Below are 25,379 nucleotides of genomic sequence, written 5' to 3' on the forward strand. Positions count from 1 at the left end.
TATTCCATCATTTTCTCCTTCATTTTCCCCTCCCCCAATTCGTTTGCATAATTGAGGGTGGTCTATACAAAGAAAAGCGCCTCCCGGAAATCCATCAACTGCCAAGTGAAGTTTTATTTTTGCGAAAAATTCACGCGCAAATATCTGCTGCATGCAACAGTATGTGTGTGTATGTGTGTGCCCCTGCCACCCACTTGAAATATGTGGAAAATACTGCCATGCGGAAATGCTAAAATGAAAAGCATTTTCATTTAGTGCAGAGTGTGAAAACTGTGCTTGAGAAGTTGCTTGAAACTCAAACAAAGAATGCAACAAAAATGAGGAAAAAGTGGAGTAGAAATTAGGGAAAAAGAAGGGGTAGAAATTGCGAGAAAAGAGCAACAAAAATGAAGACAGAAGGGGTTTAAAATTAAGGCAAACGAGGAGTAGAAAGGAAGTAAATTGGTAGGGGATATGTGGAAAGAAAAAGTGTCAAATAATTGAGGTAGAAGAGGACCGACCTAGCAAAGGAGAAAAGGAGAAACAGAAATGATTAAAAGACGAGCAAGAAGAGAAGTAGGTCTATAGATTTAAGACTTTAAATGTAGTCAACGATTTGGAATACGTCGAGGCGTTTAAAGTGGAAATTAACGTAAAAAAAAGTGTTAGAAAAGTATCTGAAAAGTTGCTATAGGGAAGTCACACTTAACAGGTGCTTCTAGCCAGAGAGGGGCGCCCAAAGGCGAAACCTTACAAATTGTTGGCCTCTGTCCCTCAATTGAAGTACCTGACATTTGGCCCCGAAGTGGAGTGAAGGAGCAGTTTCCAAAGAACTGACTTCGCTGCTCCACTGTTTTTCTGATGAAATTCCATTGCAAACGAAGAAGGAGGATCCCCGCCCCAGCAGAGACTTTACACCCAAAACCAGCATTTGAGTTGATTACAGCGATACCCGGGAGAACCAGATCGGATTGGATTCTCTCTTGGAGTCTCAGAGCCTGGCATTAGGCGTTCATTCATTCAACCAGAGGCGTGAATTAGTGTCTGTCCGCTCGTTCAGAGTGTAAATTAGTGTACGGCTACTGGAATTGGCACGAGAGAAAGAGTGCAGCTCCTGCTAACGAGCCGCCTTGTCTTGAGCTTTGAGTTCAGGCTTCGAGGCTTTTGGGAGTAATTTTGCGCCCGTAATGAACTCTAGGAAATGCCTGCAGCTGGAGGAGTAGGAGATAGGAGATCGAAGAGTACGTACGATGGATGATTGGCAATCTCTCTTTTGAGGGGAGACAATTGCTTCCGCTTCGAGGGGTCTCTGGGTCTCTTTCGGGCTGGTGTCATTGTGCGAGCGAGAGCAGATTGCAATAAAATTTTCACGCGCCAACAATTGCAATTTGAAGGCGTGGAAAACATAGCTGTTGAGATGTAGAGAGGTAGAGAGGGGGAAAATTACTATCCTGTCAAGTGAACACAAAAAACTATGCCACAAAGCCCAGACATCGACTTGCAGCCCCGACCCCGTGTATTAGAGCCTAGACTTGAGCTCCCAGCCACCTGCTGGCCCCATCTACCAATTGTGTTTTTTTTTCGGTAATTGAAATTCGTACCATAATTAATTTCCTTGATTTTTTCCGGTTTTCTTTTAATTGAATAAAAAATGCATCGAATGCGAACATTTAACAAAGTTTTTCATAATTAAAAGTGTATTTATTAAAGAAAAGGAAGGAAAAAAGAAAGCTTGAAAAATGGGGGAAAGTCTAGACATGGCGTGGGTGGATACTCCTGTATTTTCCGATGGGTAGAACTGGGGAAACTCCGCGTTTCTGTTTCGTAATTGTGGGCGTACGGCCATCTTATTGTTGCCAGCCCAAACTTCAACTTCCTTTTGTTTCTATCTCAAGCATCAAGTTCTAATTTCAGACTTTCTCTCAGCCCAGCATCTCTTTGTTTTGTTAATTATAACCACCCTTTCCCTTAAGTCTTATCCCAAGCCTAACATCTATTGCCATTTTTATCGCGATGCTCTTGAAAGGCGAGGCCTTTGCCTCATCCTCAATATATATATTTTTTTTTTTTTCAACTTTTGTCTCAAGTTGAAGGCGCACATAAAAATTGATTGAAGGGGAGCGGCTTTATATTTAAATTTATAATAATGTGTAATTGAAGAGAGGATCGTCAGAGGATAGGTCTTGTTAGGAGGAGTCTACTGTTTTGTAAGGGTTCCTTATGCAAGTCCATAAATATCTTGAATTAAATGAAGATTTCACTTTGGGGCTTAACCATTTCCTATATATGTTTCTATTAAGGCGGAAAGCACAAACCTCTTTTTTAAAGCCCAAACGTTTTTCCAGCAAACATTATAAACCCATCAAAACCCATCAATTCAAGACCCAATCCCCCATTCGGAACTCGAGAAATGCGCAATCGTCACGCAATCCCCACAAATGACAACGTCATGGAATGGAATTGGTATTGGTATTGGGGGAATACATACAAATATGGTAGAGTAGATGTGGCGGCATAGAGGAGCTTCTTCCAGCCTCAAAATGTTGCATGTTGTACGATTATCTGTGGGCAGATTGTTAGGTCTACCCCACCTCCTTCTCTCTATCCGCTTTACCATTTTGAGTGTTGAAAACTTTATTATGCCTGTTATCACTCTGGCAACACAAGGAGGAGCACGAGGTGGAAAGAAAGATTAATTTGTGTCTTCGACAGCTCCAGCTACAGCTTTAAAGTTAGCTCTGGGGAAACGCATTTCCAATGCTTCTTTCATACGGAAATGCTATACGTGGGTGTCCCCCCCCAGACGAAACAATAGACTGAAGGCTTGGCCTATGGTCTTGGTCTTGGCTTTGGGACTGGGACTGGGTCTGGGGTTTTTGGAAGCACATGTGTGCTCGTTCCCGTTCCCTGGAGACCGACCCTATCCTATCCGAGGCCTGTGGGATGATGTTGAACCAACAGAAATGTTGGGAAATCATTTAAAAAATAATTAAGCCTCATGTCGTTGAACACGAACACAGTACTCGTAAACATAAAAAAAAAAAAACAAAGAACCAGAGAACCAGAGAACCAGAAGTACAACCCACATATTTTTGTTGGACTTGTGAGCAAATGATTTTGTTTCAATGGGGCCTGACATGTGTTTGGCTTTTGGTAAGAGGAGGAGATATGTTGTACTCCCTAATACGTTTTTGGGGTAAACTTTGAGTGGATTGGTATGGATTTTTAGGGGGTTAACTCAAGTTCTACTCATTGCCTTGGCATGCAATTTTTTAGTTGCTTAGATAATAGTAAAAGTAAACTTTTTCCAGACTTTCATTGAAATCCATCGAGGAGTTAGGTTTTAGACAAAACACTAATGGGGTAGACTCACGAATTTAACACTTAACTCTCTTCCAATAGTGTTCTGTAGCTTCCTTCGTACAAATTGCGCCTTTCCAACTCTTTATTTTCAATGCAAAACTTTTGACAATCCTCAATTAGAAGCCTCTAAAAAATCATGGAATACCTCTAAAACAGAGTCTACATCCTAGAGTAAAAAAAATTTCAATTAAAAAAACGTTAACCACCCACTGGGGCAGCTGGTCGACTGTCATCTCCCGACTGTCAGCGTCTCCTTTTTTTCGGGCTTAAACTTTGACTCTATTTACGGATTGGCGTAATTAAAGTGGCCAGAGAAAAAGATTGAATATATTTTTTGCACCGCCAGAAGAGACGCTTCGGAGTGCAGTGGAGTGGAGTGGCATGCAACATGCTGCACAGTTGCACATTGAAAGTTGCAATTGCAAATGGGAATTGTACGGGTGGGGGGGGAGAATGGGAATTGCAGCGAATCGTGGCAATAATTTATGACTTTTAATTTGTTTGCCACTTGCCACCAAGATTTATGGCCAATGTGAAGAAATTGAAATGCAATCAGAAAAATATTATGTTAACCCCCTGACCCTGTCGTGGAAAAGCCACGAACCGAATACAGAATTGGCGAAGGAAAAAAACAATTTTCCATAGCTGTCGCATAAATCAGCGGAGGGTCTGCCTTTGCCTTTGCCTCTGCCCTTTTTCCTTAGGATTTCTCACTTTTTCCCTCGCTCTATGAAATGATTGACAAGCCATGAAATTAGTTTCAAATTTTGCTGACTATTCGAGGGATTTCCCCTTTTTTTTTGTTTTGTTTTCTTGGCTCTCAATTGAACTTTGAACTCTGATCTCACTTCTGGGGAGAGTTGTGGTGTCCTCTCGTCCTGCCCTGGCCTGCTGTGTGGAAATCACTTTTCACTGAAAGTATTTCTTATCATTTGTGTGATTCCGTGGGTCAAAGACCTTTCTTCCACCCATTCCCATAGCTCATGCATGAATGATCATCGGAGGTCTCGATCTCCCACCTCCATGTGAATGCCACCCAATGCGGGATGTCTCTGTCTCTATCCATCCTCCATCTCCAAACTATTTCCTCTTTGCGGCCTTGGCGCTGCTGCAGCCGGGAGCTTCCTCTTCTGCTTACATAAACAATTTGCATTTTCCCCTGATCAGTTTTTCGCGCGCTGTTATGCATACGAGTGCGAGTACGAGTACGGGTAGTACGTCTTTAGCCATGAGGGAATGTCTCACTCAAGTCGTCTTGTCTTGTGTTTTGTTTCTGTTTTGTGTCTCTGTTGAAGCTGCTGCTGCTACTGCTGGTGTAACAATAAATTCGTAACATTTTCAAGGAGTTTGTTTTTGCGGGCCAATGGAGCGCATCAGAGCGAAAACAAAATGCCATTCAAAAACGTGCCTGGGAGTGGACTGGACGTAAACCTATGGGAAAAGCAGCAGGTGTTAGAGAGGGCTTAACAGATAAACTTTTCAGTGTTTAGAGAGGGTTTTAGGATGGGTGCAGTGGAAGAAGGGACTGTATGATGAGAGATACCCTCAAAGAGAAGATGTTAGAAGCCTACCTGGTGAAAGACTTATGCTGCAACTCAATCTTTGCATTCCCAAAAGCAATTCCAATTTCCAATCAAATTACTGCCCCAATCGAATGGTTGCATATGACAGACAGACCTTTCATATGCCCCCAATCTTTGCCTGAACTCTGATGATTTATGCCTACCATTAGGAGAGCCCCACAACTCCCACTAAAACTCTTTATCTTATCGATTTTTTTTGTTGTTGTGTGGCAGGAAATGTGGGGCATAGTTTCACGCTGCTGTTGGTGCTATTGTTGTTGTTACTTTTTATCGATTTTTATTGAGTTACAGAGCCGACATTATTTCTGTATGGAACTTTCTATCGACAATCTGGGAAAATGCATTCCATACTGCATGAAAATTGGGCCACATGGGGGAGAGGAAGGGGCATATAAAACCGCAGGCCACACAAAACAACAACAAAAACAACTAGAAAAAAAATAACAAAAAAATCGAAATTCGTCGCGTGCCCAAGTCGCGTCGTCTGTCTGTGCCCCTATGCCCGCCACGTCACACACCCTCTACTTCCAGCGCCCTCCCACTTGGAGGCAATGCTCCACCCGCCTGCCCTCTCCAACGGCTCCACCCACGCGAATGTCACGAGCCAGAAAATTGGGTGAAAAGTTTTTCTCTCTACGCCTCAGTGGAGATACACTGAGTCGTACATAAATTTCCCATACTTGAGTGGAAAAGCTTTTCTTCGTTCGCTTTTCAATTAGCATAACAAACTACCTCCCCCCTCCAGTTCTCTTTCCCTCTTCCTTGGATTCTTTGTGTGCTTTTTCCCATAATAAAAAGAACGTCTGGGACTTTTGGGGGAGCTGTCAATTCTGTGGAGAGTGGGAAACACACACACATATTTCCATCTCCAATTTGGAAACTGGAGTAAGCCAAACAAATCATTTGTTTTGTCAGCTAAACAGAGAGAGAGTGAGAGGGAGAGATGTGTGTGTGGGGAGTCCCCTATTTAGTCATAAATTATATATTTACGAGTATAAAGGAAATCCCTTTCCGATTCTTGGGGCGTGTAGTGCTTCCATAAATTTCCCTTTTCTTTTCCATTGAAAAAGTGTTTCACTAATTCACTTTCTTCTCTTCTTTTTTCTCTTTTTAGGTAAGAATCGAAGACATATGACAGATCTGTGGCTATAGCTGATGTTCATTCAGATGTTGCGCAAGTTTTTTCCAACACCAAAAGTGGATGGCAAATTTTCCCATTGGTTTAACTTTTTGTTGTTGTTGTTGTTGTTTGTTCGTTTGATTTGTTTCCGCAATTAAGGAGCCAGCCATTTCTCATGTACGAAAACTATCAACAATATTTTCGCCTTCATTTCTGCAACTGTAAAAGGAGTTCGAGTGTGTGGCAGCAGATTTCCTTGGCTCTCCTCTTGAGGGGGTGTCTCTCTGTGTTTCACCCTCTCATAACTCTCCGCTAGTGTCTCCCCCTCCCCTCATAGCTCCTCTCATTAATTTTCCACTCCAACGTTTTGGACATTGCGTGCAAATTTTAATTTTTCATCGCAATTTAAAAAGAAATAAACGAAACGAAATGAAATGAAAGAAATACTGGTATGAAATACTGTGAGACATTTGCCAATTGCCAATTTTCGTTCAAAAATGATGATGGAACCGAGATTAAGGATTACTTCGTCTCTTGCGAAAATTGTTGAAATTTTCATTTCATAATTAACATTCGTTGGCTCATACGTTGTGGATTCGTTGATTCATGCCTGCCTTCCTTCGTTGATTCATTCATTCGTTTGCGTTATTCCCTAGCCTTTTAGTCGCTTTCTCTTGCTGATAGCTGATATTGTCCGAGTGTCATTATTTTTTAATTGTTGTCATTTACTTTTGGGGTTTTATGGCGCTCTCATATGTAATATCGATCGAATGTTGGGTAATCAATGGGAAAGGAAGAGCAGCAAGGGAACAAGTCTTGACATCATATATAGATTGATGTGGTAGGAAATCGTTTTAGGGCTTAGTAACGTCATAAATTATTGTTAAAAGATAATAAAAAAGGGCAAGAAAATATAAAAGAGATAGAAAAAGATTTTATATAGATTGAAAACTATATTGTTGGAGGGTCAACTCTAAATAAATGGCGTGGATCAGTAAATTCATTGAATGACAGAAGAAGTCAAGTATATGCTTATCATATCATAGTTATCGTTCTTCATTCTTGTTTGGTTCCTGCCTTAATTTATTTTAAGTATTGAATGACATCTAGAAGTAGCTGTATAAACTTTAGCTTAATCATTAGCCATTTGCTATACAAACCACGAGCAACAGCAGCCTGGAAATGACATGCAAATGATTGCCTTAGGTCTTTAGTTCCCTTTAATGATCATTGATTCAGCGATGTGATTATTCTCCGATCAATTGGTTGCCAAAGAAGAGGCAACCATGGGCATACCCCTCCATCCAGCCAGTCCCTATGCCATTCCACTCGTTTCAGCTGCAGAATGGGATCTCTCTTCACTTCGGAATGGGCTCTGGGAAATGCCAAGAAGCATAAACAAAGATCAAAATGGTTTCTCCCCCCTCTATATCTGTCTGTCTGTCTCTGCCTCTGCCTCTCTGAGTGCCTCACTTTCGTTTGGCTCCAACTGTCGTCTGTCCATCGGAGGCAGAGTCTGTGGACTGGACTGCTGTCAGATTGTGTATCTCTTGGGTTTGCTTTTGCTGCATTTGCTGTCTGTCAAAGGCAAAAAGTGCATTTCGATATTGGAAACAATTCGAACTTTTGTTAATGTTTGAACTTTTTCTCTGGCGCTGACTCTGCATCTATCTCGGTCTCTCTCTCTCTCTCTCTCTCACTGTCTTGGTTTTCTGTGTGTTTTTCCTGTGGACTCTCTTCCGGCAGTGCTACAATGTTTTTGTTGCATCAGTTTCTGTCTCTTGTCTCTTGGCTTTTGCTGTAGTAGTAGTTTGTTTTTTTTTTTTTGCTGTAGTTTTTCCTTTTAGTTGAAGGCTGTCAAAGAGATTTTGTCTCTTGGCGATTTGCTATGTTTGATATGCCAAAAGGTTTTTTCTTTCATTCCCCCATTCCCTCCCTCCATGCCATCACCCAGGTTTTCCACACTTTGGTTTTTTCTTTGGGTTTTTGGATTTCCTCTTGCTTTGGGTCCAAAGAGTCAACGGATTGAGTCACATCACGACTTTTGGCACCTTACCCACCGAAAAGTCTTCCCCACATTTGCATTTCTTCGCACCTGGTGCCTATCGAAGTGGGTGAAGGGGGGGGAGTTGGTTTTGGGGTCTCTCTTCCCCGTGAACTCTGCTGCTGCTGCGGCTGCTGGTGCTGTGCTGTGCTGTCAGGGTCTTCGCCGCCTAACCCTCATATTTGTTACGATCCTTACGTGACAATGGCAACGGAACGGGGCCCCCATTATCATAAAGTCAACGCCACATGAAAGCCAAAAAGGAAGGGGGCATAATTGAAATCCAGCAACAAGTGGCAGATGGTCAGACTTTCTAATATAAACAGGAGGCAGGCAGCAGCTATGTTTCTAGTGAATATTCTTATTTTAATATATTGCAAATAATGTATAGAACGGGCACACTGCAGCAGTGTACTTTTTTTGCGGGTCTGGTCACATTTCGTTTCCCAAAATAAATCAACAAAAATCTGACAAGAACAGACACTGAAAGCGGTGATTCATCCCTTTGAAGTTTATACCACAAGTGCCACAAGGTGCAGCACTGATTGTTTTTATGCCACTTGCTACTACTTCCCCCTCACAACAACAACAACAAAAAGACATTCAATCAAGTCATAGACATTTACAGACAGACAGAGTGCCACACATGGAAGGAAGGTGTGTTTCCACCTCCAACTCTGCCACATCTCCTGCCTTCCACTGCCTTCAATACCTCTCTTCTCAGCCACAGATACTTGCAACACAGAGCAGAGCAGTGCTAGTGCTGCTCCCTGAAGTCTGGCTGTGGCTCTAGCTGTGTCTCGTGGCTCGTCGTTTGGTTTCATTTTATTCAAATTGGCAAATTGGTAATAAAGTTTTTCCCAATTGCCGAATGCCGCCTGCTCATAAATATTGGTTTTTATTTCCACACACAGCCACAGCAGAGTGCCCCAAGAGTGTGGCACAGAGTTTTATGAACTTGGAAATAGAGTCCACGAGACAGTGGAAGTAGCAGAAGGAGGAGGAGGAGCAGCAGCAGCAGCAGCAGCAGGAGGAGTTGGAGGATCAGTGGCGGTGGAGGTGTTGATGTGTGAATCTGAAGGCGTCGTTTATTGCGTGCAAATTCAATTGAATTTTGAATAAGTTCGAGGTTTATTGGGGGATCTCTAAGGAAGATCTATGGCGACTTTCACTCTGCCAGAAAGCCAAAAAACGTTGACAAATGAAGCAGGGAAAGATCCATGCAAGAGAAAGTTTATTACAGGAATTGGGGGAGACCCGATTTAGATCATTCTTCTACGGATTTTCCCACAGAGTTTTCTCTTTCCGCTTGCCCATGCTATTGAACTTCAACGATTATGATCCCTGATCGACGCCCCTGTGTTAAATTATTTTATGTATTGTTTTTTGTTTTGTTTTGCGGTTAAATAATGTCGCCAAAGGTCAAAACCACAGAAGACGACAACTAAAATTTTCAAGCCTCTGTGGTAGCAAATCACGTTCCATGCAATGGGGCAGGCGAGAGATAAACATCATCCGAGCCGATCGATTGATCATCATCGAACCAAGGAAAGTGTTTCTCTGACCATAAAACGTCATCGCTGAAGCGAGGAGTGGGGGGAGGCCTCGACGAGACCTCGAGCTGAACTTTTACTTTGCGGTCGATTGAACGGTCTACACCCTTTTCCAGCAGCAGCAGCAGCATCAACAGCAGTGGCAACAGCATCCACATAGATGCTGCTGATGGGTTGGGATGTTCCCGTCGTCCACTTTTCCTTTGGGCCTTCCTTCCTTTCATGCTTTTAAAAATCAATTTTTAGCCTTTTAGCCCATCGATGCGATCCGGGCCATGATCGTGCTACGATCTACAGGTGCTGCCTCTCTCACATGTCCAAACATCATCATCATTTTGCGATCACGGCTCTGGTTCGTTTACTTTTCGGAAGTACTGGGATGTTTAGGGGCAAACCCTGTTGTTGTTTGTTGTTGTTGCCTGACCCTCCACCTCTCCCAGGAGTTATGAACTTGTTTGTGGCTTAATGAGTATTACAAAAGCAAAACACAAAAAGGGGGAAGGTCCCATTGGGGAGGAGCTGTGCCGCTTCAGGAGGAGGTTGCCCCGTGACTCTGCCACTCCGACTTGTGTGCCTTTTCATAGCTTCTGGGCATTGGACAGACCGACCCCATCGCAAATTGAGGTGTCGTAATGGCGGGAAAAAGACTCTTCGATCGGATGCCCAAACCCATATGTCTGCCCCATCTTTTTTCGATAGTGAAAGTGGAGGCTGTCTGTCTGTCGCGGATCTTCAAAAGGCTTTTCTTTTTCTTGTTTTTATTTTTTCTGGTGGGTTTTAGCCCGTGGATATCCCACAGCCCCTCCCCATAAATTTATCTCTTTCCCTCTCCCGCCTGGCAAAACAAAGAAAATGCTCGAAAATAAAATAAAATAAAATTCATTTGCAATGCTAACAAAATAGCCAAAAACATTTGTTAGCCAATTTTTCATTTGTTAAACTTTTAATTTGTTTCCTTTTTGTTGTTCCGTGTGTGTGGCCCCAAGGGATGGGGCATTGCATTTTACGATTCGACCAGAGTACACCAGAGTACGAGCGGAGTATTGTTTGTCGGTTTATCGCCAGTCGGTGATCTTTTAGAGGCAGCTGCTGCCGTGGGTAATTATGGTTAGGATTTGTCTTATTTTATGGCCCCTCAATATGGTTAAATGTCATTTGCGAATTGTTTTTGTGCCCAAACAGGGGGCTTTACCGAGTGGTTAATAGAGGATCCAGTTGTTTAAATGGTGAGGCGGATGGAGGAAGGATGGTATCTCCTCAAGTCATGCTGTAGAGTCTGATGGCAGGATGGAATAGACGGGAGACATTTTGGGAGTCACGTTAAAGAGGCATAAATACATCGAAATTCAATGTTTGAAGAGAAATTGTATAGAATATTTCCCCACTTGCATTTCTGCCAATCATTCACAATTTTCTTTAAAATAATTTATGCACCTTTCTACTCGAATGAGGATCTACAATATTCATCCCTTCATTGCCATTCAACATTTCTTCAATATCAGATCCTTTTATGGGCATTTTTATAGCCTTTGCCCAACCCTTTAATACTCCTTTGCGCAGGTTTCTTTCTTAAGATGGCTTCCAACCCTTTTTCTCAGCATTAAATTTCAATTATTACCCACACACACAAACACACACAGAGAGTAATTACCCTCCAGAAACTCCTAACCTAACCTGCTTGGGAGTATAAACCATATAACCCGCTCCCATATCATTTTCAGGTTTAGGTTCAGGTTCAGTTTGAGGTTGAGGTTCCATTACTGCTTTCAGCTTTCTATTTATTACACAATTAACAAGTCGTTAAGGATTGGGCTTTTCTTTTGGGTTTTGCTTTCTGAGATTTTAGCGGTAACTGATTTCCTTACCGTTTTCCGCCTGAAACGTTTGGTAATAATCTCATTTTAATTGCCGCCGGCATAAAACCTACCGGAGGAAAAAAAAAACAACGAGAGAAAATACGACCAAAAAATACTCACTAGTCGTTGACTGCCAAACGAAAGTCGCGTAATGAACATTTCATTTGGGCAGAGCGTCAGTTTTGGTCAATGGTCTTGCAGTAGCCCAAAAAATATGCCCCCAAACACGGAATGACCCCTAGCCAGAGAGCACCAGAGACCCAGAGGATGAGAAACTGCGGTGTGCAGACCTCTTAGCCTCAAAGAGCAAGAGGTGTGGAAACCCCAGACGACCCACTAAAAAGGGAGCGAGAGGTAGAGGTGTGGAAATGCACCAGCAGACAGCAGACGACCAGGGGCCTTGGGGCAACGGAACGATCCTCTCTACACTCGTAATTGACGCCTCAAACTTGTAACTACACATATTCATGACCTTGTCTGTGTGTTCGGCTTGAATTTGTTACTGGCCCACACAGAGCATCATCTTAATTGCACTTCAGAAGATGGTCATGAAGCCAACAAAACAAAAACAAAAACAAAAAAAAAAACAAAAAACAGTGTTAATGAGAGACAAGTTTGGTAATCGGATAGTTTTTTTTTGACCACAACATTCCTCACTCTCCACTCGAGTGGTGTCAAATTTTGATGCCCTGATATATGGGTTAACAGGTTCAGTGAACTCTCCTACATGGGAGAGTAGTAGGGTTCCCATAAAACTGGAACACACATCACTCTGCAGCACTCAATCCTCACAATAGCCAAAACTGTCAATCGAATCTCCCACTCCTACTCCACATATCCAACGCTCAATCCAAATCCAAACTCCATATATAAATCCCCAACCAATAAAACATGTCAAATGCGGCACGAGGCGAAAGTAAATCAAATATTTTGAATTATTGAGGAAAAATCAACAACAAATTGCCATTTGTTTAAAAGGCAAAGCCAACCATTTCCAGGCTAATGTTGCATGTTGGTTGGCTGGTGCCTGCTGCCTGCTGCATGCTGGAACTGCAAATCCAATACCAAATCCGATTTCGTTTACAAATCCAATTGTTAATGGCACAAACATATTTCATGATTGATTTCCCAGCACAGCATTAAGCCAGCATTCCCCCCTTGCCATCAACCCAAAAATGGTCACAAAACAAAGCGGAACGAGAAGGAACGTGTGAGTCGTTTCTGGGGACACGACTCTACTTATACCCGTACTCAGTCAGTATATACATACACTTTTGAGCTTATGATTTTTTAGAATTTTAGAAAAATTTTACATTTTACATTTTTTTGCTACATATGCTATCTACATCTACATATAAAATGTCTATTATACATCTAACATGTAGATTGTACATGTTCCATTCATATTCTACATCTCCTCCGCTAGGGGTTGCTCGCGCACTGAACGCGGCAGAGTGTGCGAGCGAGAAGGAAAATGAGTTGTGTTGTCTCGTCGGGATGGGGAGGGGAAGCAACTGAAAATTAATTTCTTCATTCTGGCTATAATTATGATCCGATCTGATTCAGATTCGGCAGTCTGGTAGATATGGTCATTCTCTACGACACTGCGTTTTTAGTTTTATCGTTCTTTAAAATTGTGCCTGCCACAGATTTTCGTCCTTTGTGGGGGCGGAAGGAGGCGGGGCGAAATTTTGAAATACACTTGTAGCAGTGTGATATCACATGAGTCTGGAAACCAAATTTGGTTGCCCTAGCTCTTATAGTCTCTGAGATCTAGGCGCTCAACAAGACAGACAGACAGACAGACAGACAGACAGACAGACGGACAGACAGACATGGCTATATCGACTCGGCTATTGATGCTGATCAAGAATATATATACTTTATGGGGTCGGAAACGTTTCCTTCTCTGCGTTACACACATCCACTTTTACCACAAATCTAATATACCCCTTAACTCTTTTTTGAGTACGGGTATAAAAAGCGAAAAAAAAAAAGGAAATGTATTTTCCATAAATACAAAACGCATTTTCTACAACAACAGCAACATTTTTGTACAGTTCACTTGGGTCACAGACATGACCACCAAATACCAAATGGACGACTAAGAAGAGGGAAAATCTGCAACCAGGTGGTTGCTGGCTTTTCTCTAGCTTTGTATGTGCCACTGAAAGTATCTTTGTATGTGTGTTGTCTCTGGTTCAATTAGAGCTGAATGGGATCCATGTGTCATCTGAATTTCTGTATATTTCTGAGTCTATAATTATGCATGCAATTAATTGGACAATTTTCGATTTGGAAAAACGATTTTCGTCGCTGAGTCGTGAAACTGATCTTAATTGCTCTCATTGCTGCAGTTCTATTCGATTTTCCAAGGTTTTCCATTGCCACAAGGGATTGTTTCACAATGGGAGTGGAGAGAGAAGGCCACCGCCATCTATAGAGATTTGTTTCGAGAGATTCTAAAACGGTCACAGGTCACACACAGCTCCACCAGTGAGATGTCTGAAAGAGGGAGAGCCGATAAGAAGGCTATAGATTCTGGATGCTAGTGGAATTAATTGGCGCTCAATGATTTAGTTAGAACTTTGAGAGATTTATGAGTGATCTTTTGTGCTTAGTGATCTTTTGAGGGTCATAAAAAACGGGGAAATGTCAGGGGAGATACTTATGTGTTCCCATAAGCGAAAGGGAACTCCCATGAACACACCATCTCATGGGAGATTTGTCTTTGAAGTTCGATTTTTTGGGCATAAATATAATGAAATTTTTACTTTGGAAAAATCATTCCCTTCGCTTTTAAAATCTTTCTCTCCTCAAATTTAAGCTCCTCTTTTTCTGACATTTTCACACCATTTTTTTGTTGTTTTGTTAATTTCATTGAAAATAATTATAGAAACAGTTAAAGTCTCTTGGCTCTTGGCAAGCAATTTCATAATCAGTTTTTCCATGTAACATGTTTCTAATGAGAGCGACCGACCACAAAAGCGATAGACACAAAAAAAAAAACTTGTTCTCTCTCTCTCTCTGGGCAAAGAACGTGATGCCAACAAAAGACCAAAACCGAGACGACCATCACATCTTCCCTGCTTCGCTCTCTCCCCGGCTGCTCTTCTCTATGCAGAGATATCGCTTTGAGAGTAGTTGAACGTGACACTCGGACGTGATTATGTCAACCGTGTTTGAGCTAAAAAAAAAAACACAGCTCCCCCCTACCAACTTAAAGCCTCCTTCTATCTGTCTGTCTTGCTGATGGTGTTATATGTGTTACTCAATAGACCATGCGGGGCTTTAACTGTGACTCCAAGAGAGAGGGGAGGAAGCAGCAGCCTCTCGACTTCACACATTTCTGTGGCAGAGTCGAGAGTCGGGGCTTCGGTGTCTCGGACTTCAAAGCGGTTTGTCCCTCCTGTCCAGGCTAATTCTCAATGCATTTGGTCACAGCACGTCGACGGCATCAATTCCACAAGAGATATTCTATGGATGGAGGTTGCAAGAGATATTCTATGTTTGAAGAGGAGAGGCTGGAGGAGAGATATTAAGTGTAAGAGGATGTTGTGGCATCTTCTGTAAAGAACTGTGAGAAGTTTTCTGGGTCATCCGCTGATTAATTGCACTTTTGGGGTCGTCTTTCCTGAGAGAGAAGAACATATACCACTGGAGAAGTCTTCACAGCAATAGAGAGAGAGAGAATTTTAGAGCTGGTTTTCCAGAGAGAGACAGAGAGATACCTCTCCATAGAGACCTCTTTTCGGCCTCTTTTTCGTACTCTTTTTCACGGAGTATCTTTTCCTTTCCGTTTGTCATTTATCTTTATCAAACTTTTCTTCTCTCTGCTGTTTCCCTATTCTCAGTCTGTCTCTCCATCTCTCTCCTTCCATTCTCTCAGGTAATTAGAGTCGTTCGACTCTATTTTTAGTCCCATTTTGGAAGTCTTCCAAATGTCGTGACTACTTTACATAGGAAAATGTTTGCAAAAACAAAGCAAAAACGAAGCCAAAATTTAATTTATTTTTTCGTTCGTGTGCTCCCAATTTATGTGACATCTTGAAAATGTTCTCAAAAAAAATTCAGACAGTTTTTTCGCTGAGGAATTTGGAGCTTGTTGTTTTGTTGTTGTTGACTTCCTGCCTTACGAAAATTGGCAATAAATTTGGATACCTTTGGGTCGTTAATTTATGGCCTAAAAGCGTGCGTTCTCGGTATGAATTTTGATGGTTGATTTTTATCGAATTTTTTACAGACATTTTTGCTAATGTTTTTGAATTTTTGGTAAATTGTTTTAGTTTTGATTCGAAATTTTAAGGATTTTGATTGGTTTTCGTTAGAAAATAAATTTAATATGGCATTTTAAGCGCTTACTCAAGAAATATTTCGGCAATAGAAGAACACTTTTAACAATAACAGAATTTGCAAAGTGATTAAGAATAATTTTTTAGTCGATTTTTAAAGCTATTTCTTTTTTATGGCTCTTAACTTTTCTGATTAATAGAGTACGAAAATTCAATTAATTTTTAAAGTTTTTTTGTGCCTTTTGGACTTCGTTTTGGGTGTGACTTTTAATCGCTTATTTTAGCAGACATTTATCATTGTCTTTTTACACAATTTTTCGTATTCATTCTTTCGAGTTCTATTCATAATCCAACAGCACAAAAGAGAACCAAAGAATGGGGTGGAAATCAGACGCTGAATCAGAAGGCGTTGCCGAAGACCCGAATAAAATGTATAGAAATACAAATTGTAAAATGTAAAAATTCGAAGGAAAAAAACGCGGTCGAGGTCACGCACTGACATTTCCGATAATGAATGTACGATCTCTCGTAGAGTCTTTTAGTAGTAGTATTTTATGCGATTGCTCAACCTCTGGTCATTCTTGTGAGTCAACGAACCTCTGGCATAACACACCACACCACACGCCGCCACACCACAGACAGACAACCGAAAGATACAGAGCTACAGATACGTGCCCCGCACAAAACAGTTGTTGTTTCTATTCGGATGTGTAAAAATAGCCGCCTCAACGCATTAGAAGAACTTAGTTTTTTTTTCGGCCTGAAGACGCGCGCGGCTAGGCGTTTGGAACATTTCGCATGAATAAACAGGGAACAGAAATGGGTAAAATAACCAGGAAAAATCCATTGGACTGTGCATGGGACACGTGTGCGTATGGTGCGTCATGAGAGCGGTGGCTAGACTATCGAGGGGATATATTTTGGTGTGTGTTTGTGTGCCCCAAAATGTGTTGCAATTTCGATGATAAAACGACCAAGAAGAAAACTAGGAAATCGCTTAAATAATTAGTCAGAATAAGTCATAAGAAAATTTAAGGAAATTTGTCTAAATTTTTGGAAAATCAAAGTGGATTTTGGGATGCAGATCGCCTAGAGCGAGGTTTTTTTAGGGAATTTTTTGATTGGAAAAATTAATGTATTTTGTATTTAAAAAAGGCAGAAATGGTTGGAAAAATTAGGGAGAGATCGTAAGTGCAAAGCTCTCCCAGAGAATGTCTTCTTTTGGTGAGTTGATTGGTTTAAACTCTATTAAGCGGATCTCCAGCCTAACGTGTTAAACTTTCACTCTATATTGCCCTTTTTGTGGGTGCTTAAAAGCACTTCTCCGACACTTGTATCATTCTACCAAACACCTGTATCTTTTAGTGTCCAATCATCACTTGAGTTTCAAGTCCTTTTTCAACACTTTCACACCACTGTACATTCACTTTTTCTGCAACATTCTCTCGCTCCGAATCTCCTCCGTGTCTCTCCTTCTTTGCTGCATCAGATTTCAATCTTCGAGAACTTTCGCAGTGACTTTGCTTTGACTTCAATTTGTTTGCCTTGATTTCTTTTATTATTTCCCGTACGCTACCCAATAATATCTTGAGACCTCTTGATTTCTAGAGCTGTATGTGTGTGTGGATCCCTGTCGTCGTTTCAGCGGCAGATTAGTCACGAACTTTGCATAAAATTCTAAATTCTCATATTTCTAGCCTTTCCCTTCTTCCGCTCCTCAGACCTCAAAAACCTCAAGTGGGTGGCACGCCACAGAGCCACAGAGCGGCTCCAGTTGGAGTTGCATTCAAAAATTGCGCTGCTTAGAGTCGTGCAAAGATTGGGAGTGGTTCCGAACCAAAAACAAAGAGAAAGGCGTTCCTCCAAAATAACAAAAACAACAACAAAAAGACACACAATGTTGCCATAGACATAGACTTTTGCCATAGGCTTTTGTCTAGAGGTTGGGTCTGGTCTGGGGTCTGAGGTTTGGTTTCGGTTTCGGCTACGGAGGTAGGTTCTCTCGGGTCTTTCATTCTGGTAATGAGCCTCCAACTATCGCAAATAGGCAAACAACCCACACCTGCCTCTTGGTTGCTTCTCCCCGCCATAGAGTGGCGGCACTCCTCCCGCCACTTTTACGAGTACTCCTCCACATTCAATTGAAGTCTTACTCACTTTGGGGGCGCCTCTTCTTCCACAGAGGCAGAGGTCTCCTCGTCTGCTATTCTATGGCAGAGAACCTCTTCTTTTGGAGTTCAGTTCTGTGGCAGAGAACCTCTTCTTTGGCGCATCTGCCAAAGCTCTATTCTCTGCCAAAAGACCTCCATACACGACTCTTTAACTGTTGGTTAAAGTTGCCTTCATTTATCTTAAGTATTTGCCCAAACAAGCGGCAGGGACAAGCCAGTGCCAAGCCCCTAAAAGCCCCCACCGAGCCCTCCCCTGCTGAATTCTTTTGTTCTCTTTGGGTCTTATAATTAGATATAATGATAAAAATCATAATGCAAAACAATTTTCATGATGCAGAAAATTGGTTGAGGCCTATAGAAAAAATATCAACGTGTAAAAAGTAAACAAAAATAGATTTTAAAATGAAAAAAAAATACTGGATGGAATTAGGGGGGAAACTGTTGTAAAAGTAGAGATTGATAGATATAAAGAACGAGGAAGTGCCTGTCTCTGAACGAAATGGAAACATGTGTGGTAATTGGAAAAGTTGTGAGATATTTCTATCCAAAATTACATGAAAAAGATACGATAGATGGGTCGAATTTTAGATAAAAGAACAGGAAGTGCCTTTCTCTGAAGAAAGGTTAAACTTTGAGTAGACTTTACATAGGAAAACGTAAGGATACAATGCCATGGATAATGTAGAAGAATATTTGCTCTAGTTTAGTATAGAACTAAGTTGAAAGAAGACTTTGCATAGAAGAAAGATACAATATTTTCAAAGCTTTCTACCAAAAAGAGTTCCACTTGAACTAATCCATATTATAATGACACTTTAGAGACTTTCAGGAGATACATTGCCACAAGTAAAAGTAAAATTGACAGCATTTCAGGCTGAAACTTCAATTGAAATTCTCTCAATATAATTAAATTTAGGCAAACAATTTTGATGGGAGTAAAAGTAACCAACGAAAATGCAGTCTGTAGTCTGTGCGGCTGCAGCCTGTCAAAACTTTCCCGCAAAAGTCAGGAGCCAGAGACAAAGTCAGGAGGCACAAGTGTCAGAGGTAGTCTCCTCGTAGTCGTAGTAGTCGAGGCAGTCGTAAGGCTTCCCCATAAATCTCTCAAGTGGCGTCGCTTTCTCGGATCATTCTTCAAACCCAAAAGTGGCAGATAGAGGTAGAGAGGAGTCTGTGTGGCAGAGAGAGAGAGAGAGGAGTCTATGTGGCAGCTGCCTCTTGAGTGTCAATTTTGGCCATTAGACAAAGTAAATCAAAGGAAAATCCGAGGAGGAAAGAAGGAAAAGCTACAGCCATAGAGCTGTCCAAAGAAATCATTTTCATAAATTTGCAAATTTCCCGAATGCGGCGCCTCAATATCTTTGACATTTCAATTTGTTTTTCAAAGAAAAGGGGACGGGGAAGGGTCTCGTCTCCCAATAAAGATCTCAAAAACAGGTGAAAATTGAAATTTATGTTTTGATTTTTGGATGGAGGAAGGAAGTAAGGGGAAGGCTTTTCCTTCGATTTGTGACTAAGGATGTGTCCGTGGGCCATAAATAACGACACTTTGAGGTGAAGAGGTGAGGTTGCGGTGTATTTATCGATTTCTAATTTCAAATTTTGTTGCACCTCCTGGGGCCATAGGCAGGCATCTATCTCTCTGTTGGTTTTTGCCTTATGCAAGAGTTCAGGCTTTGGGGTTAAACTGTTTGTATGGAGATCAATGTCCAGATACGATGGGAGTCGGTCTCTCCCTCTGTCTCCCTGTTGCTGCCACATGTGTGGGTGTCATTGGCATGGTCACGCCCCAATCTTTTGGTGGAGTCTCCTTCACCTTCCTACTCTGTGCGTCAATTGTCTTGTAATTATTTTTGTGATGTTTGATAAATTGAATATCGCTCTGCAGCGTACAGGAAAACTATTGCGAAAAATCTCTCCTCCCTCTATGATTAATCGTGGAACAATGGCTATAGCTGTGTCTGGCTTGTGGCTGGTGCCTTATGCAATGCGTGGGATTTCTACGGGTTGACCTTTGTCTGTGGTTCGAGGTTGGAGGCCCCCGGCAGCAGCTGTTAAAATGACAAATGAGCGATGGATAATCGCTGCACAGATGCAAAGGAAAATACTCTTGGGAGGTGGATGAAAAGTAGGAGGAAAGCGAAGAAATCAGAAGCAGAAAGTGGAATCTTCGAAGGTAAGCAAAGAGGCTGAGGGATCGCTACAAGCCGAAGCTTTTTACACGCGAATCCCAGGCAGAAATGCAGCCCAACCGACGGGCGATGGGCGCTGCCGCATGACGCATAAGACGCGTATTTGGTAGAAGTTTTAGGGAAGTTTATATATAGCTATGGAAGCAAAGGAAGTCTGTACGGTCTGTAATCCAATTAAAGATAATCCAGATGTCACCGCATAATCATTTAAGGAGTGAATGTTCGTTCGTTCCATTCGCATGATATTGACTACCTTTCTCCCCTTGAATGTGCATCTGTCTCTCCCCCCACTCGAATGCCTAATCAATTAGCTGTTTGGGCATATCAACCAAATGTCATGTTAACTTACTTAAACCTCAAACGTTAACCTCAATGGACACTTTTTCTCATTTCTCTTTCTCTTTGTGTGCTTCCAGGTGTTGTACCATGAAATTGTATCACACGCCCGAGTGGTAAGCTCTTGCATACGTGCCGCCGAAAAGGAACAGCAGTTGCAACTGCAACAACAGCAGCAGCAGCAGCAGCAGCAGCTACAGATCCAGCAACAGCAGCAGCAACCGGCATCACTGACCAGCAATTGCTCGAGTGAGTCGGCGGCCAGCGATTCGGCCACAAAGTCCAGCAGTTTGAGCAGTGGCTTTGCCTCTGACGCTGCCGGCAACACACCCGTCGTTGGTGACACTGCAACAGCAGCAGCAGCAGCCACAGCTGCAGCAGGAGCAACAGCAGCTCCAGCACCGCCGCCGCCAAAGAAGGGCGAAGGGAATTTGGAGAGGCTGAGGGATCGCTATCATTTGCTATATCTCAAAGCATTCGAACTGCAGTTGTGCCTCGATAATCTACTGCGCAAACGTAGCTCCACAGCGGTAAGTACTTTCTATAGATCCTCCCTACACCCCAATAATCATAAAAAAGAGAGTCATGCGTGACACTTTTTCCCTTCTTTATCGAAATACTTTGAACTTGATTTCGATATAAAAGTATAAGTTCATTTCGGTGAGGAAATGCCCTTGGAAAGAGACTTCTTCACTTTGGGATTAACTTTGAAGAGGGGGCTGATGAAATGCAGGAGGAAAAGCAATTCAATTCGTGCGCGCGAGCATACCACAGATTCTTGGAAAGAAAGAAAATGCATTTGGCGCCGCTTTCCTCGCTGTCTGATCGCCTCTGTCGTTGTTGTTGTTGGAGCCAATTGTGGAAATTTCTAATTACGTTTTTGTATAACTCCCATTCGGAGTTGATTTAATTAATTCATTTAGTGAAAATGCCGGCAATGCGACAAAAAATGTGTATCGGGAAAGCTGTACTGGCTGTATAAAGTGCAACTGCCACTGCGATTGCAAGTGCAGCAGAGTTTTCCCTCTGTGCAAAAGAAAAAGGTGTGTGCTGTGTTGTCTGTTCGATGGTTCCTGTTCGATGGGAAGAAGATTTCCAGATGACGAATGTCTAATCTAATTTGAAGAGAAAGCTCCCTGGCATCAAGAAGGGATTCATCAGAGTTTAGAGAAAGAAAAGCCATGTAAAATGTTTCTTAGCTACTGATCTACTCTTCCTCTTATGTAGCGCTTCCTTTCCCATTTCGATAGAGCGAAGGTCCACCTCTAATCTTGGGACAAGCTCTTGTAACACATTCTCCAAAGAAAAAGTCCCCTAACTACTAGTTAACTCTTCTTAATACATTTTTAATAAATTTTTGCCCGAATCTCTTTCATAATTTTGATGAAGTTTTATCCCCCATTTATAAGTAAAATTCCCTTGCTTAATTTAAATATTTAAGAAATCGCTCTCTTGATATAAGAAGTTCTGGGTTGGAATATACAGGTCAAATGATCTTCATAAATGCTTCCCTTAAAAGGCAACTAAAGGCAAAACTACGTAGTTTTGTTTAGTTCCTGTTCTATATTGCACTTCCGGTTTCCTCTCTCTCTTTCTGTTCTATATTCTCTTTTTATTCTAACTTTTACTGATTTGCTGGCCATTCCTCTTTGGGGCATGCATCCATCCCATTCCCATCCGTTTCGTGCTTTAGATCCAAGTGAAAGTCAATTGGCCTTATAGACGAACACATTGGCCCAGTTTTTGTCCGAACGATCGTTCAGTGTGGATCCTCCTCTTTTCTTGGCTCTAAACGTTTCCTGGTTACAGTTCTCTCTCCCCCTTTTTTCTCTTTCTCTCTCCCTGTTAATTGTGTGTAATTTACAGAGAAGGCAGAGTGCAAAATGCTCTGGCCTCGTGCCTTGTAAATCATTTGAGACACGCACTGGATGTGGAAGCCACAATTGAAGCAACCATCCAGCAGCTGCAGTAGCAGCTTCCTCTCTGACCCAAACACACGCTCGGCCTCGGGTCCACATCGATCCACCTTCCTCTATGGGCCACGTTCCTTCCTCTATAGGCCACCTTCCTCTTTAGACCGCCTTCCTCTGCTATAAGCCACGTTCCTCGCTGTGTACGGCGGCCCCTCTGGCTGTGGAGCAGTTCACATTTTTTTTTTTTGTAAACCGCTTCATTTGTGCCTGGCCGCCGGTGCAACGGCCACCATTTACCGCCTTCTGCTCTGCTCTGAGATTTTGGTTGTTGGCCAAGAAACAATTTCATTTTCTGCACTGCACAGCACTGCACTTTCGGCCTCTCTGATGCAATAATTTGCATCCTCCTCCTGCTCTCCGCTCTCCGCTCGCTGTACACCCGATCCCATGGATAATTTGTGGCTGCATGTGGGCGCTCCCAAAGCGGGAGATTTGCTCTACATTGGCCATGCCCCCCACTCCATGCCACTAATTTCTGTCCATAAAGGATAAGCTTCATCAGCAGCCACAACCACGGCCTCGGCTCGGTCTCGGCTAAAGACTTCAAACGAAGGCGACGACAACTCCTTAACAGCCGGAAAAAAGTGCACCAAAAACGGACCAAAGGGGACTGTGTGTGGGACATATTCGTAAATGTCATACAGTGTAGGCACACTGAGAGAAAAAGTTTTGGCATGAATGTTGGAGATTTTTTTGGGTGAAGATTTTGGAGGAGGAACCGTTAACATGTGGAATATCATCAAAAGATGGCGCAGATCTGTAAGAGATCTCTCAGAAATTTCTACAATTAATATTGTATAGTTTCTCCAAGTTTCTCTCAGTGTAGTGCTTTAATCTTGAAGAATGTATGTAAATTATAATGAAAGATAAATCCTCTATATTGTGTACCGATTTCCAAGCAGAGTTGTCACATTTCTCTCAGTGTTTCCAATTACGGGGTATATGTCTCCCCATCTTTATGCCCTGAAAATCTATCCCCCTTATACCCTTTATTAGCTGAGGGGTTTTTTTTTTAGCAGCTGCCATAAAGAAATATGTTTATATAAAAAATATAAAAATCAGAAAAGCAGTAAACAGAAAAGAAAAAAAAAAAGCACAGCTCGGGAGAGCGCGAGGGTCGAAAAGTAAAAGTGAAATTTATGCGCCCTCAACTTTAGAGTTCACGAAAGTCAACTCCGAAAAAAAAAACGGTAGACTACTCTGAAACACACAACAAAACCGACTCCAAAACCAAATGAAAGTGACCGAAATGAGCAGAGAGCAGAGCAGAGCAAATGAAAATAAACCAAATCAAATTTACGACGTGCCTGTGTCTGGACTACGAAAAAATAACTTTACTTTTAATACTTAATTTTTTCTGCAGCACACCGACTGACATTTATAGTGTTTGGTTTTTCGGTTTTCTTTTTTGGACTTAAGCAATGGAACTGCTTTTTTCCTTTGGCTCTTCCTCTGTTCCTATTCCTTCGCTGCTTCTATATTATTTGCAATTTTTATTGTTCCTCTTCTTTCTGTAGTTCTTGTGCTTGTCAGAGACAACGACCATCTTTGAGATCCAAATCAGCACCCAATACTCTCTTCAGTTTTTTTATTTCTATGAAAACTTATGATAGGATTTTGCAGAACTTTGGAAATATACTGTAGAAATATGTTAAATTATATCCTATAAAGTTTGATGGTAATCTGAAAAATATATCCCTTTCTTTATTTGCAACTTCTTGACTCTAGAGCAACGTTACTTATATGTATGTACCTGCTCTTAAGGTAAGGGTATTCCCATTCCCGAACAAGTTTTGTTAAACAAATGCAATGGAATTGCATTGAATTATGCCTCATTATTGTTATGATTATTATGATTTGTGTGGCTGCTTGCTCTCTGCTCGCTCCATTGCTGTGGCTCCACTCCACTCCCCTTCCTTCAATTATGTTGTTTATTCTTGGGAAATGTTATTTGTTTTACAGACCAAAGATTGGATGAATGGTGGTGGGGGGATTTTCTGTACGGGTTGAAGGTTAAAATAGAGTGTGGGAAACATCTGTCGATCTGTATGAAAGGGAAAAGATATCTCATTCTTTGTGGAAAGCGAAAAAAACAATACGTAGCCTTGAGGTTTTGTCATGACTTTAGCCTTGAGGAAATTCTGCTAATTGTTGGATATATCTCCACCTCCATTCCTCTCTCAGTAATTAACGTCTATCAATAGTGAATAGTGAATTTTCTTGAATATTTATACACTTAATTGGCCCATCATTTGGTTGGTTTGTTAACCCATCAAGACATCAATCAAAGAGCGGCATAAATCAATCCACAAGTCGACTATCAGTCTGCAACTCCACGCCCCAAAAAAAGTCTCGAAAGAAACCCCACAAAAAATATGCAAATTTTGAGTTTTGGGATTTTGAACCACGAAACGAGGCTTTAAAATGAGTGAATGCAAATCGCATAATAATTGACAGAGTGAGTGAGAGCGAGATACAAATGATTGTGGCGGGGGGATACCATTTAGCCTGGCTGGCAGTCACGTCGCAATCGAATCGGAACTGCAATTTATGTGCCTGTTGAATTGTTGTAATGTTTACACATGTTGCTGGCTGCACGTTGCACGTTGCATGCCGTCTCTGTCCCGGAAAGCTGCGAAAATTCAATCACAATAATTATGTTAAATAACCCCATTGAATGCAAAGCAAAGTAAAGGCGTGGCCACACCCCCAAACATTAACTGCAACACGGAAGACAAGCGGGGCAGCACACAATGAGGCTTACTTTAAATGGCAAACTAAAACTAAAACTTTGTATGTAAAGTTTTTTTTTTTGTTGGGTGGTGGAAATACTATGTGTAATTACTGCCCCTGGCTGACGTCCAGGTCTCACTTTCATTCGGGGTCCAGTTGCTACGTTGGTGAAGTAATTAGCCGC

At 41.8% G+C, this 25,379-nt stretch overlaps 1 protein-coding gene across 2 annotated transcripts in view; it reads left to right on the plus strand.

Annotated features, from left to right (window-relative positions):
- Positions 1-25,379, plus strand: part of LOC111068754 — a 135,414-nt gene that overhangs the window by 81,134 nt on the left and 28,901 nt on the right. For both annotated transcript variants that reach the window (XM_022358456.2, XM_022358457.2), the window contains exon 6: positions 20,570-21,019. In XM_022358456.2, coding sequence (XP_022214148.2) covers positions 20,570-21,019 — 450 coding nt within the window. The remainder of the gene's footprint in view (positions 1-20,569; positions 21,020-25,379) is intronic.

Source organism: Drosophila obscura, unplaced genomic scaffold, assembly GCF_018151105.1.
Source record: "Drosophila obscura isolate BZ-5 IFL unplaced genomic scaffold, ASM1815110v1 contig_30, whole genome shotgun sequence".
Lineage (NCBI taxonomy): Eukaryota > Metazoa > Arthropoda > Insecta > Diptera > Drosophilidae > Drosophila > Drosophila obscura.